Genomic DNA, 15,280 nt, shown 5'->3' with positions numbered 1-15,280 from the left:
ATCTACTTAAAATGTTAAAACGAAAATTTAATAATGACTCTCTAACAATCAAGTAATACAATGCACTGTCGGTATTTATACTTTCAAAAATGGCAGCCTCCATGTAGAATATTTGTTTATAGTTTATTTGTTATGACTCCACACTTTACTCAACAAAAAGTAGGTTCTTGTTAATAAAAAAAAATGTTTGACTATTATTAGCCTAAATTAAACAATCTTTTCCTCGTTTGGTTAAGTTGAGCAGATTTTCTGATTAGGGTTCATTAGGAGTAAGAACTTTGGATAAGAAACAGAACCAGTGACTGACTGTGAGTCAGTGAGTAACCCCCCCCCCCCCCCCCCTAACCCTTCCAGAGGTCGAAATTATAAAATAGTAAATATAGGTAGATCTAGTACTAAAACGATAGCTTAGGCCTACCTATTAGTATTAGTTAGGCCTGTAATAGATAGACCTAAGCTATCGTTTTAGGTACTTAAAAATAAAATCAGCCCAAAAGATTTAAAAGATAGTTAAAAAAGATTAAAAATTAAGGGGAAACCACTCTGAATCTAACTTACAGATGGCCGCTGTTTATTATTTATTATAGCAAATCTTGCTCTCAAACACTGCTGTTTATGAGTGTTTAAAGTTAATTTCTGGCCTATATTGATATATTTAGCCATTGATTTTGGTTTAGGCCTATTATTATTCAGTAATTTATAATATTTGATACAAATATATCACAATATAGGCCTACTAAATATACTTCTATTAAAGCCCTGACAATGAGGCAACTTTTTCGCACACTACTAGCCTCTGCCGATTTTACGTACCTAAAACGATAGATTACCATAAAATATTCCTATGCCTATAGTATAGGCCTAAATAATAAATATTAAACAGTTTGAAAATCCCCCCCCCCCCCTCCCCCACTTACACAGCTTACTTGATAACTTGCTGACTTATTATACTTTTATTAGGGTGTAGAGTGTAGAGGCCTACTTGTTTATATATTAACCTAAAACTACTCACTTAGTGACTTAGTTCACATAATAACCTAATTTAACTTTTTCTACAGGAAAGAGATAAACTGATAGGTCAGATCTAACAAGCGAAGTGAATTTTAGTCACATTTTCAATTTATTTTAGTGATAGATCATTCTAACCTTCTAATCTAATTGCAGCAAATTGCAAAATACTAAATACAAATTAGGCCTAATTACTAAAAACATGAGAATAAATCAGACTAGTTATCACTAGTTCAATGCCCCATTTACAGTACTTGTAGTCTGCCTTAATATTAGTAGGCCTAGGCCTAATTATCTTACTTTTTTTAAGAAGACTAGGCCTATAATGTTTACTTGAATAAATTAAATGATGAATTTACTCTTTAATCTATAAATGTGTATAAAAGTATCGACCATTTTTATTTTTTTCCAGATATGTACAAAATGAGTTGGTGTCAAAGTAGACATCTGTGGAACCTAGCATATACAAGTTTAAAATCTGATGTGTTCAGCAGCTGCCAGCATAAACAAGTTTGCAATCTTCTGTTACTCAGTGGGATAAAAAGACCAACACATTTATTCAAAGCTGATATTCATCTACATAAGGTGGTTTATAACAATAAGAGTCAGGCTGATTCTGAGTCATTGGGCGGCTGCAACCAAGATGTCAGTATTGATGAGGATTTGGGAATTGAGGAAGGAGAGCGATTAATTGGTAAAACACATGGTAAGACACCCTGCTATTTATTTCAATTATTTTTATATTAAATTATATTGCTTTTATTTTTTATGTTACCTTTTAAGGTTCTTTTTGTCCACTTAACAAACTTCTGACAGATAGTATAGTCAATGGCGATTATCTTGTAAAGAAAAGCCCAAATAACATTTTTAAAAGCAAATTAATTTAAATTGCCAGATTTACAGAAATACCTGATGGTTCTCAAACCAGACTCACCGCCAGGGTCAAAATTATTACGAGTGGCCATCATAGGTAAACCAAATTGTGGCAAATCAACATTGACAAATGCCTTACTGGGATGGAGGGTGAGTAAAACTTGAGAGTAGCTATGAATATTTTAGGCAAAACAATTTTTTAAAATTTTTACGTTATAACGAAGCATTTCTTAAGAGTTGTTTTTTATCTCCTAAAGGTGACGTCTGTCTCAGACAAAGTGCACACAACTCGCAAGAATACTCTAGCTGTCTTCACAGAGAATCAGACACAGATAGTTTATCTTGACACACCTGGAATTTTACGACCAGGGAGCAGGAAAAAGTAGAGTCGCAGTTTCATGTTGTAGTTATGTTATATGATACCACTAAAAAAAAAAATTGGTGTAATTTTTTTTGTTTTTGTTAACAGCAATTGAGAGGGTTGTTAACTGTATGTTTTTTTACTTCAACAGACACAATTTAGAAAAGTCTTTAGAAATTGATCCAGTTCGTAGTCTGGCAGCCGCAGATCTTGGTAAATTTTTAAAATTTTGATAAAATTTTTAACTAATTAGCTTAGCTGAAAATTATTTATCATGCTCACTCATTTTTATTCTACATTTGATAAGTACCTTATGGGACAGTGTAGTAAAATGTTATCGCATGCAATTGCTAATTAGAAATCTCATTATCTGGACTTACTGAAGTGCTCCTGGTACTTTAATTAGCTTTCATTTTTTGTCTCAAAATTTTTTTCTGAATTATTGCATGAATTAAATACCACTCAATGTCCCCCCCCCCCCCACCCCATTTATTTATATTTAGTTACTGTGATGGTGGATGTATCAAACCCTAGTATGGCACATGCACTGGATCAACAGCTTCTACAAATTCTTTATCTGTACCGGCATATCCCAGCTGTTCTAGTCCTCAACAAAGTTTGCTCAATCTTTATCTCATTAACTATTTAGAGAGTATTTATCAATGTTAAGTTTAAATAATTTCCAATACTTACTTAATAATAGATTTAAAAAAATACATTTGGTGTATGAGTCCTACTACAATCATAAATTGTATAAATGTTTGACATAAATGTTTGTGATCTCCAGTTGGATTTGATAAAAGACAGAAAAGAACTGCTGCAGATGGTTCGTCTTCTGACAGATGGTATAGTCAACGGAGATTACCTGGCAAAGGAAAGCCCAACAAAAAGCATTAAGAAACGAGATCTTTTTGATGCGGCTGATAAATCCTTAGGTAACTCTGGGAATAAAAATAAAGAAATTACAACAGAGTCTAGGGACTCTAAGAAAGCAGGTACTTTTTACTTTTCAACTATTCTTTTTATCATTAGAAACATTTTCTTGTAATAGGGCTTAAGCATACCTTTAAAAGTAATAAAGATATTTATGAGACAAAACTGGCTTGGTAAAATTTATCATATTTTTTTCTGAAACCACAATTACTTTATCCTCTGATAACTGATGCTAGGAAATTTTTTAAGTGTTGAGTTGACTATTATCTTTTGAAGCAAAATAATTGTTTTGTTGAATTCGATTCAGTTAATCCAATATGTATTAAATCCCAGGTTTGCCAACAAGTGTCATAATTTTTCAGTTCTCCCAGCTAACCTGTCTGTATCAGCGGGTGACATTGTCAAAGAGGATGACCTGGAGTGGACTGAATATTTTGACAAGCTGAAACGGGCCAACAGAGTAGTCAGGGACATGAAGGGCTGGCCCTTGTTTAAGGAAGTTTTTGTCTTATCTTCATTGAAAGGGGAGGGTATTCAAGAACTTAAGGTAAGTCACTCTTATCTTGATAACTTTAATCATTTAAAATTCTTTTTTAGCAGCCTACAGGTTTGAAGTGTTCAGAGAACAGATTTTCTGTTGAGCGGGTTTGCTATGCAAATACTTGCTGGAGTATCCCCTCATAGCCTTTCTTCTTCATTTTCTTCAGGCACATGGCCTCTTGACTCCTATTACGCCTGCTTTATTTCTGGATTTCATTTTTTTTCTGCTTTTTTAATCTTTTTTTAATAATGGATTTGCTTCCATAGCCTTTGTCCACCCAAGAACAAACTGCAAGGCAGCAGTTGTTTTATTTTTGTAGTTTTCTCTCTTAGAAGAGTTGCTGTCCCCAGCTATCAAGCCTCATTTGCTTGAGGATTTGAACTCACGACTTTTCGGTTTAGCAACCATGAGCTGTACCAATGTGACCATGCCAATCCCCCCTCCCCTTCAATGTTCCCTCAAAGGGTAAAAGCTAATGTGCAGCATGTATTTTGTGTGCGTGGTGTTCTAAAAGTCTTATACAACGATTATGAGTTTTAGAAAATTACTGTGCTGCAGTTCAAAACTACTGCGTTGACACACAAATGCACAGCTTAGAGGGAACATAGCGCCCTCCTTCCCTCAGCCAAAATAACTGTTTTTAGCACTTTCACCAAACTGACTCCATAGTAGGCATAAAGTAAACATAAATAAAAAAGTCGTGTGTGCAGTGAGACCAATTTATGTGATTTTTTTAACAGGACTACCTGATGGATTCAGCCACAGAGCGGCCCTGGGACTACCACAGCAGTCTGATCACAGACCAGGACCCTCACGAAGTTGTGCTCATGTGCATCCGGGAAAAACTCTTAAACAATCTGCGCAATGAAGTCCCTTACCAGCTTCGTTTAGTAAGTCATACCCATTGGTCAACAGCAAAACCTTCATTAGTTACCCATTCATAAATAAGTCGTACCCATTGGTTAACAGCCACACCTTCATTAGTTACCCATTCATAAATAAGTCATACCCATTGGTCAACAGCAAAACCTTCATTAGTTACCCATTCATAAATAAGTCGTACCCATTGGTCAACAGCCACACCTTCATTAGTTACCATTCATAAATAAGTCGTACCCATTGGTCAACAGCCACACCTTCATTAGTTACCCATTCATAAATAAGTCATACCCATTGGTCAACAGCCACAACATAAAAAACTCCATGAATAAATTATAAATACTTCCATCAGCTGCATGTTTTTTGTGTGCATTATTTTGACTACTAATGTATTATTTTTATTTGTAATCATATTTATAAATTATTAGCCCTATAAAATGAAGAGTTAAAATGTTTTGCCTACACAGGATGTTGTGTTGATGGCTGTAGATCCTGAGGACGGACTACTCAACATTGTTGTCAACGTTAACTGTGAGACTGAAAGACAGCTGGTAATGAGAATTTTCTATATACATTATTTTGTTTTGTCCTTATTCCAATATGTGTCATTGACTTCCCTTCCCATAGTTACTATGCTTTAGGAACTGTGTACAAGACACAACACAGACGATAGTTTGAAGGCTGATACATATAAAAAAAGGGATGGTTCTAGACCTACATTATTGTTACACCATCGCTATTATAATTTTGACACTTAAATCATTAAGAGAATTGACTGATCATGTTCAGATCTAGATCACAGAGCTTAGAATTCACAAATAATTACAGCTACATCTTTTTATTTAACTTTTTATATAAATGACCAATTTTTCTCTTTCAAATTCAGATCTTGGCATTCACAAAATAATACTACATGATTTATCTCTGACCTACCACAATTGTTTCAGACTATATTTTTGGGATCCAATGGACAAATGATACAAACCATATCAAGCCAGGCTAAGCAAGCCATTATGGACTCTTTCAGATGTGACGTCAGACTCAAGCTTGTGGGCATATTGAGGAGGAAGCAAAAAAACTAAAATTCTATTCACACTTATATTTGTGATACACCTACATTTTTTTTTGTACAAATTATTTTTAAGTGTAAACATTAAAATATTAGTCCAGTTAATTCTTTCATTTCTTTTTTTTTTAATTTCATTTTACATACAACTCAAATTGAAAATAAATACTAAAAATACATGCAAAATAATCAAACTGATTCCAGAAGGTGCTAGATTCATCTTGATCTGTTGAGTAACTCGCATACCATCACAATAATAGACCAGAAGAAAAACTTCTGGTTAATTCATTCTGTGCTAACTAAATACAGCAAATAAAAGATGACGTTACAATGAGGGTGGGGTGGGGGGCAGTAACAGTACACTTCTTTTAACAATCACTCTATGTTACAAATTGACCATCACCGCCATACATTAAAAAAAAAACTTTCCGTGTTGTTGAACATCAACAAATAGTGTTTACATAATAGCAAGAAAAAAGTAAACTTTCTGTGTATACTAGTAAACAACATAAACCTGGGTACAGCACTGTAAAAAAGCTCTCTATAGACGCAACCAAAGCAAGCTATACAAGACTTGTGATTTGACTGCAAGTATCAGACTAACTTGTGTATCATTTTATTTTTCCAAAGAATAAAATACCTGACATGTAAGAAATAGAATAATAACATGAGAAAAATTACTGGAATAGTCCCACGGTATCAAATATTCATAACTAACAAATTTAAAAAAAAATGGTTATCATTCAAAAACTGATGAGTCATGTAAATGTGGATATTAAATTTCACTGATTTAGTAGTCACTGTTAAACCTATGGAGTGGTGATGAGTACATTTTTTATATACAAATTACTTTTTATATAAAAAAAACTAACAAAATTCTATTGTAACATTATGTACAGTTAAATTCAGATGATGTTTTTTTAACCACAAATTCACACTTAAGTGAAACGCCAATGTGACAAGAATGGATGTAACAAAAAAAAATATGAATATTTGATCTCATTCAGACAACAGTAACTGGACATTATTGACAGAACTGCCTGCAATCAGCATGTTTAAACTGGGTTTGTGCTTGCAGATTTGTTTTGAAATGTTCTTATATAACCTGCTAAACAGTACATTACCACTTTATGGAAAGTACTGTAATCCTTTTTCAACTTGAAAAAAATAAGAATAAGTAGCAGTGAGTTGAGGCTTTTTAAAATTATTTTTCAAAATTGTGATTAATAATAAATAATTATCCTTGGAAAAAGATTTAAGTTTGAAAAAAAAAAGGTTTTAAAATGAATTAAAGTTTTTTGTTTAGTTAATTAACAAACTTTGTTTTCTAAAGTTACATTTTCACCATAAATTGCAGTGTTACAAGTGTAAATTCTAACAACAAAAGTCAAAAAAATTACATCAACATTTGAAAAATTGTAAATTTTACAACTTCTTTTGTACTGTAAAACAATGGCCTTTTTTTATACCTTAACATGTATGTGTTAGAAAATAAATTGTTTCAGGTGTGCCTTCATTCACAACACAGATACTACAGTTTGTTGATGACTGCTTGTAGCTGACAAATGATTTATCATGTCATGTAACAGTCTGTCAGTTGTTATAGCTGACTGATGTTTATAACTGACAGATAACTATCCTAGCCAGAAACAAACTGCCTGTAGTATTAGCTGACAGATGGTTATAACTGAAATATTTTATCCTGACATTGACTAACTGCCCGTGATAATTATAACTGACAGATGATTATCCTAGCCAGAAACAAACTGTGATATTAGCTGACAGATGTTTTGAACAGATATTTTATCCTGACATTGACAAACTGCCTGTGGTTATAACTGACAGGTGGTTATAACAACTGACAGGTGGTTATAACTGACAGATATTTTATCCTGACATTGACGAACTGCCTGTGGTAATAGCCAACAAATGGTTATAACCGAGAAACGTTCTACTCTGACCAGTGACAAACAGAATGTAACGCACTGTCACAAACTGAGGTGGTTAAAATGCCTTTTTCAATAACAATCATTAAATTGTAGCTAGTACTGAATTGCAACATCATTGAATAGTAACAATAATTTAAGTGAACTAGGATAATTATTGAATTTGTAAGTCATTGAATTGTAACAATCATCGAGTTGTAACAATCACTGAATGTAACAATCCCTAAACTTGGCACAAATTAAAAAAAAAAAAACCAACCCCCATCACAAACTAAAAATGGAAGCTCCATCATATTATGGACACCTTACAAATACCGAGTATAACTGGTGTTACATGGTCACATACACACATACATTCAAGCGTACCCAGCTTAACTACGATGTCCAAACAAAAGATGAACTGATGATTCATCTTTCACCACTGTACCCAAGATGGAAATGTTTTATGCACATGAATGCTGTAAACCCCTTATTTTTAAGAACCAAAAGGAGTTTTCCCTAAATGAAATGCATACCTGTTTGTTTAGGACTCCTACAGCAAACAATCAAGAAACAATTTTTACAACAACAGTGGCTCATCCATGTTTAATTTCCAGTTAGAAATAATGTACACCACAATAATCCACACAACAGGTCTGTATTACTGAGTGACACACAGCCCAGTGTAGTTTGTTTCTTCATGAATGAGTAAACACTCAGTCAAAGGGAGATAGCATAGCTAGCTAACCGTGATCCTTAATATCAGTCTATCACCACAAGGAGAAAGTAACTCTGAATAGTTTGACAAGAGTGATGTCCCCTTGAGGTTACACCTCCATGTGTTTGGGTACTGGTACAGCCAGGAATGGCTCATGCCACATCCGTCTGAGATCTCCCTGGGGAAGAGGAGAGAAAAATAGTTTTAAAAAAAAAAAACCTTTGCAAGAAGTTCTAGAAAAGAGGGGGGGAAAACTTTGCTAAGAGTTCTAGAAGAGGAGGAAGAGGAAAGAAAAAGAGTAAAAAAAAACCGATCTTATCCAGCTAGCTAGACTAAACATATCACACTTCCAGGTCCACACTGGACAAATTACAAAAGAGCATTTTATTTTAATTTCTATATTTTTTTTCTTAGTAAATTTTGGGTTCATCATTGATGAAAAAGAAAGAAAAATGGGTTTAAATTTTAAAATAATGTATAGGATCAATCAATTATGTTATTAAATGAGTACATTCATACTAACTTAAATCAAAATGTTTTATAAATCTTCAAGGTGAAATACTTTTTAAGGCTACGTTCATACATGGTTTAGAAATGACAACTTCAAATTTAAAAATACCTAGTACCTTAAGGTATGCCTTAACAGGGGAGGAAATGTAAAAAACCTAGTACCTAAAGGTATGCCATTGTCAACAGGGGAAGTAATGTAAAAAACCTAGTACCTTAAGGTATGCCTTAACAGGGGAGGTAATGTAAAAAACCTAGTACCTTAAGGTATGCCTTAACAGGGGAAGTAATGTAAAAAACCTAGTACCTTAAGGTATGCCTTAACAAGGGAGGTAATGTAAAAACCTAGTACCTTAAGGTATGCCTTAACAGGGGAGGTAATGTAAAAAACCTAGTACTTTAAGGTATGCCTTAACAGGGGAGGTAATGTAAAAAACCTAGTACCTTAAGGTATGCCTTAACAGGGGAGGTAATGTAAAAAACCTAGTACCTTAAGGTATGCCATTGTCAACAGGGGAAGTAATGTAAAAAACCTAGTACCTTAAGGTATGCCTTAACAGGGGAGGTAATGTAAAAAACCTAGTACCTTAAGGTATGCCATTGTCAACAGGGGAAGTAATGTAAAAAACCTAGTACCTTAAGGTATGCCTTAACAGGGGAGGTAATGTAAAAAAACCTAGTACCTTAAGGTATGCCATGGTCAACAGGGGAAGTAATGTAAAAAACCTAGTACCTTAAGGTATGCCTTAACAGGGGAAGTAATGTAAAAAACCTAGTACCTTAAGGTATGCCATGGTCAACAGGGGAGGTAATGTAAAAAGCCTAGTACCTTAAGGTATGCCTTAACAGGGGAGGTAATGTAAAAAAACCTAGTACCTTAAGGTATGCCTTAACAGGGGAGGTAATGTAAAAAAACCTAGTACCTTAAGGTATGCCATGGTCAACAGGGGAAGTAATGTAAAAAACCTAGTACCTTAAGGTATGCCTTAACAGGGGAGGTAATGTAAAAAACCTAGTACCTTAAGGTATGCCATTGTCAACAGGGGAAGTAATGTAAAAAACCTAGTACCTTAAGGTATGGCATTGTCAACAGGGGAGGTAATGTAAAAATCCTAGTACCTTAAGGTATGCCTTAACAGGGGAGGTAATGTAAAAAACCTAGTACCTTAAGGTATGCCTTAACAGGGGAAGTAATGTAAAAAACCTAGTACCTTAAGGTATGCCTTAACAAGGGAGGTAATGTAAAAACCTAGTACCTTAAGGTATGCCTTAACAGGGGAGGTAATGTAAAAAACCTAGTACTTTAAGGTATGCCTTAACAGGGGAGGTAATGTAAAAAACCTAGTACCTTAAGGTATGCCTTAACAGGGGAGGTAATGTAAAAAACCTAGTACCTTAAGGTATGCCATTGTCAACAGGGGAAGTAATGTAAAAAACCTAGTACCTTAAGGTATGCCTTAACAGGGGAGGTAATGTAAAAAAACCTAGTACCTTAAGGTATGCCATGGTCAACAGGGGAAGTAATGTAAAAAACCTAGTACCTTAAGGTATGCCTTAACAGGGGAAGTAATGTAAAAAACCTAGTACCTTAAGGTATGCCATGGTCAACAGGGGAGGTAATGTAAAAAGCCTAGTACCTTAAGGTATGCCTTAACAGGGGAGGTAATGTAAAAAAACCTAGTACCTTAAGGTATGCCTTAACAGGGGAGGTAATGTAAAAAAACCTAGTACCTTAAGGTATGCCATGGTCAACAGGGGAAGTAATGTAAAAAACCTAGTACCTTAAGGTATGCCTTAACAGGGGAGGTAATGTAAAAAACCTAGTACATTAAGGTATGCCTTAACAGGGGAAGTAATGTAAAAAACCTAGTACCTTAAGGTATGCCTTAACAAGGGAGGTAATGTAAAAACCTAGTACCTTAAGGTATGCCTTAACAGGGGAGGTAATGTAAAAAACCTAGTACTTTAAGGTATGCCTTAACAGGGGAGGTAATGTAAAAAACCTAGTACCTTAAGGTATGCCTTAACAGGGGAGGTAATGTAAAAAACCTAGTACCTTAAGGTATGCCATTGTCAACAGGGGAAGTAATGTAAAAAACCTAGTACCTTAAGGTATGCCTTAACAGGGGAGGTAATGTAAAAAAACCTAGTACCTTAAGGTATGCCATGGTCAACAGGGGAAGTAATGTAAAAAACCTAGTACCTTAAGGTATGCCTTAACAGGGGAAGTAATGTAAAAAACCTAGTACCTTAAGGTATGCCATGGTCAACAGGGGAGGTAATGTAAAAAGCCTAGTACCTTAAGGTATGCCTTAACAGGGGAGGTAATGTAAAAAAACCTAGTACCTTAAGGTATGCCTTAACAGGGGAGGTAATGTAAAAAACCTAGTACCTTAAGGTATGCCATGGTCAACAGGGGAAGTAATGTAAAAAACCTAGTACCTTAAGGTATGCCTTAACAGGGGAGGTAATGTAAAAAACCTAGTACCTTAAGGTATGCCATTGTCAACAGGGGAAGTAATGTAAAAAACCTAGTACCTTAAGGTATGGCATTGTCAACAGGGGAGGTAATGTAAAAATCCTAGTACCTTAAGGTATGCCTTAACAGGGGAGGTAATGTAAAAAACCTAGTACCTTAAGGTATGCCTTAACAGGGGAAGTAATGTAAAAAACCTAGTACCTTAAGGTATGCCTTAACAAGGGAGGTAATGTAAAAACCTAGTACCTTAAGGTATGCCTTAACAGGGGAGGTAATGTAAAAAACCTAGTACTTTAAGGTATGCCTTAACAGGGGAGGTAATGTAAAAAACCTAGTACCTTAAGGTATGCCTTAACAGGGGAGGTAATGTAAAAAACCTAGTACCTTAAGGTATGCCATTGTCAACAGGGGAAGTAATGTAAAAAACCTAGTACCTTAAGGTATGCCTTAACAGGGGAGGTAATGTAAAAAAACCTAGTACCTTAAGGTATGCCATGGTCAACAGGGGAAGTAATGTAAAAAACCTAGTACCTTAAGGTATGCCTTAACAGGGGAAGTAATGTAAAAAACCTAGTACCTTAAGGTATGCCTTAACAAGGGAGGTAATGTAAAAACCTAGTACCTTAAGGTATGCCTTAACAGGGGAGGTAATGTAAAAAACCTAGTACTTTAAGGTATGCCTTAACAGGGGAGGTAATGTAAAAAACCTAGTACCTTAAGGTATGCCTTAACAGGGGAGGTAATGTAAAAAACCTAGTACCTTAAGGTATGCCATTGTCAACAGGGGAAGTAATGTAAAAAACCTAGTACCTTAAGGTATGCCTTAACAGGGGAGGTAATGTAAAAAAACCTAGTACCTTAAGGTATGCCATGGTCAACAGGGGAAGTAATGTAAAAAACCTAGTACCTTAAGGTATGCCTTAACAGGGGAAGTAATGTAAAAAACCTAGTACCTTAAGGTATGCCATGGTCAACAGGGGAGGTAATGTAAAAAGCCTAGTACCTTAAGGTATGCCTTAACAGGGGAGGTAATGTAAAAAAACCTAGTACCTTAAGGTATGCCTTAACAGGGGAGGTAATGTAAAAAAACCTAGTACCTTAAGGTATGCCATGGTCAACAGGGGAAGTAATGTAAAAAACCTAGTACCTTAAGGTATGCCTTAACAGGGGAGGTAATGTAAAAAACCTAGTACCTTAAGGTATGCCATTGTCAACAGGGGAAGTAATGTAAAAAACCTAGTACCTTAAGGTATGGCATTGTCAACAGGGGAGGTAATGTAAAAATCCTAGTACCTTAAGGTATGCCTTAACAGGGGAGGTAATGTAAAAAACCTAGTACCTTAAGGTATGCCTTAACAGGGGAAGTAATGTAAAAAACCTAGTACCTTAAGGTATGCCTTAACAAGGGAGGTAATGTAAAAACCTAGTACCTTAAGGTATGCCTTAACAGGGGAGGTAATGTAAAAAACCTAGTACTTTAAGGTATGCCTTAACAGGGGAGGTAATGTAAAAAACCTAGTACCTTAAGGTATGCCTTAACAGGGGAGGTAATGTAAAAAACCTAGTACCTTAAGGTATGCCATTGTCAACAGGGGAAGTAATGTAAAAAACCTAGTACCTTAAGGTATGCCTTAACAGGGGAGGTAATGTAAAAAAACCTAGTACCTTAAGGTATGCCATGGTCAACAGGGGAAGTAATGTAAAAAACCTAGTACCTTAAGGTATGCCTTAACAGGGGAAGTAATGTAAAAAACCTAGTACCTTAAGGTATGCCATGGTCAACAGGGGAGGTAATGTAAAAAGCCTAGTACCTTAAGGTATGCCTTAACAGGGGAGGTAATGTAAAAAACCTAGTACCTTAAGGTATGCCTTAACAGGGGAGGTAATGTAAAAAAACCTAGTACCTTAAGGTATGCCATGGTCAACAGGGGAAGTAATGTAAAAAACCTAGTACCTTAAGGTATGCCTTAACAGGGGAGGTAATGTAAAAAACCTAGTACCTTAAGGTATGCCTTAACAGGGGAAGTAATGTAAAAAACCTAGTACCTTAAGGTATGCCTTAACAAGGGAGGTAATGTAAAAACCTAGTACCTTAAGGTATGCCTTAACAGGGGAGGTAATGTAAAAAACCTAGTACTTTAAGGTATGCCTTAACAGGGGAGGTAATGTAAAAAACCTAGTACCTTAAGGTATGCCTTAACAGGGGAGGTAATGTAAAAAACCTAGTACCTTAAGGTATGCCATTGTCAACAGGGGAAGTAATGTAAAAAACCTAGTACCTTAAGGTATGCCTTAACAGGGGAGGTAATGTAAAAAAACCTAGTACCTTAAGGTATGCCATGGTCAACAGGGGAAGTAATGTAAAAAACCTAGTACCTTAAGGTATGCCTTAACAGGGGAAGTAATGTAAAAAACCTAGTACCTTAAGGTATGCCATGGTCAACAGGGGAGGTAATGTAAAAAGCCTAGTACCTTAAGGTATGCCTTAACAGGGGAGGTAATGTAAAAAAACCTAGTACCTTAAGGTATGCCTTAACAGGGGAGGTAATGTAAAAAACCTAGTACCTTAAGGTATGCCATGGTCAACAGGGGAAGTAATGTAAAAAACCTAGTACCTTAAGGTATGCCTTAACAGGGGAGGTAATGTAAAAAACCTAGTACCTTAAGGTATGCCATTGTCAACAGGGGAAGTAATGTAAAAAACCTAGTACCTTAAGGTATGGCATTGTCAACAGGGGAGGTAATGTAAAAATCCTAGTACCTTAAGGTATGCCTTAACAGGGGAGGTAATGTAAAAAACCTAGTACCTTAAGGTATGCCTTAACAGGGGAAGTAATGTAAAAAACCTAGTACCTTAAGGTATGCCTTAACAAGGGAGGTAATGTAAAAACCTAGTACCTTAAGGTATGCCTTAACAGGGGAGGTAATGTAAAAAACCTAGTACTTTAAGGTATGCCTTAACAGGGGAGGTAATGTAAAAAACCTAGTACCTTAAGGTATGCCTTAACAGGGGAGGTAATGTAAAAAACCTAGTACCTTAAGGTATGCCATTGTCAACAGGGGAAGTAATGTAAAAAACCTAGTACCTTAAGGTATGCCTTAACAGGGGAGGTAATGTAAAAAAACCTAGTACCTTAAGGTATGCCATGGTCAACAGGGGAAGTAATGTAAAAAACCTAGTACCTTAAGGTATGCCTTAACAGGGGAAGTAATGTAAAAAACCTAGTACCTTAAGGTATGCCATGGTCAACAGGGGAGGTAATGTAAAAAGCCTAGTACCTTAAGGTATGCCTTAACAGGGGAGGTAATGTAAAAAAACCTAGTACCTTAAGGTATGCCTTAACAGGGGAGGTAATGTAAAAAAACCTAGTACCTTAAGGTATGCCATGGTCAACAGGGGAAGTAATGTAAAAAACCTAGTACCTTAAGGTATGCCATTGTCAACAGGGGAAGTAATGTAAAAAACCTAGTACCTTAAGGTATGCCATTGTCAACAGGGGAAGTAATGTAAAAAACCTAGTACCTTAAGGTATGGCATTGTCAACAGGGGAGGTAATGTAAAAATCCTAGTACCTTTTGGTATGCCATTGTCAATAGGGGAAGTAATGTAAAAAATCTAGTACCTTAAGGTATGCCATTGTCAACAGGGGAAGTAATGTAAAAAACCTAGTACCTTAAGGTATGCCATTGTCACCAGGGGGAGTAATGAGTAATGTAAAAAAACCTAGTACCTTAAGGTATGCCATTGTCAACAGGGGAAGTAATGTGAACGGGACGAGGTAGAGTAGAGCAGGCTGAGCAGCTTTGAATACTTCAGACGAGACTGTAGCTGTGAGCAAACCTAAATATAGAAAATAAATGGTCAGAGTGGGGCAAAACATGGTCAGTATGGTCCAAAACATGGTCAGTGTGGTCCAAAACATGGTCAGTGTGTGGGCAAAACATGGTCAGTGTGGTCCAAAACATGGTCAGTGTGGGGCAAAACATGGT

The 15,280-nt window shown here is 35.8% G+C and overlaps 2 protein-coding genes across 4 annotated transcripts in view; one reads left to right on the top strand and one right to left on the bottom strand.

The window, feature by feature from the left end:
* Nucleotides 1–76: 76 nt before the first annotated feature.
* LOC131934908 (GTPase Era, mitochondrial) lies at nt 77–5,769 on the top strand. The gene is made up of 11 exons (XM_059291167.1): nt 77–159; nt 1,421–1,714; nt 1,904–2,031; nt 2,139–2,263; nt 2,394–2,455; nt 2,746–2,858; nt 3,030–3,237; nt 3,538–3,722; nt 4,457–4,606; nt 5,063–5,146; nt 5,543–5,769. The coding sequence occupies exons 2-11, from the start codon at nt 1,423–1,425 to the stop codon at nt 5,675–5,677; spliced, it is 1,482 nt and encodes a 493-aa protein (XP_059147150.1). The 5' UTR covers nt 77–159; nt 1,421–1,422; the 3' UTR covers nt 5,678–5,769.
* A 24-nt stretch (nt 5,770–5,793) lies between these two features.
* The window catches only part of LOC131934909 (signal peptide peptidase-like 3), a 66,539-nt gene continuing 57,052 nt past the window's right edge, over nt 5,794–15,280 (bottom strand). Inside the window, exons 13-14 of one of the 3 annotated variants that reach the window (XM_059291168.1) lie at nt 15,022–15,131; nt 5,794–8,482 (exon numbers count right to left, since the gene is read on the bottom strand). In XM_059291168.1, the coding sequence (XP_059147151.1) occupies nt 8,414–8,482; nt 15,022–15,131 (179 nt within the window). In that variant the 3' untranslated portion in view covers nt 5,794–8,413. The remainder of the gene's footprint in view (nt 8,483–15,021; nt 15,132–15,280) is intronic. The other 2 variants (XM_059291169.1, XM_059291170.1) reach the window with 2 other exon arrangements.

This window comes from Physella acuta, unplaced genomic scaffold (assembly GCF_028476545.2).
Source record: "Physella acuta isolate Inbredline_101_S28 unplaced genomic scaffold, ASM2847654v3 ptg000123l, whole genome shotgun sequence".
Classification (NCBI taxonomy): domain Eukaryota; kingdom Metazoa; phylum Mollusca; class Gastropoda; family Physidae; genus Physella; species Physella acuta.
The sequence above is the reverse complement of the archived record's forward strand: the minus strand, read 5'-3'. Positions and strand labels throughout refer to the sequence as shown.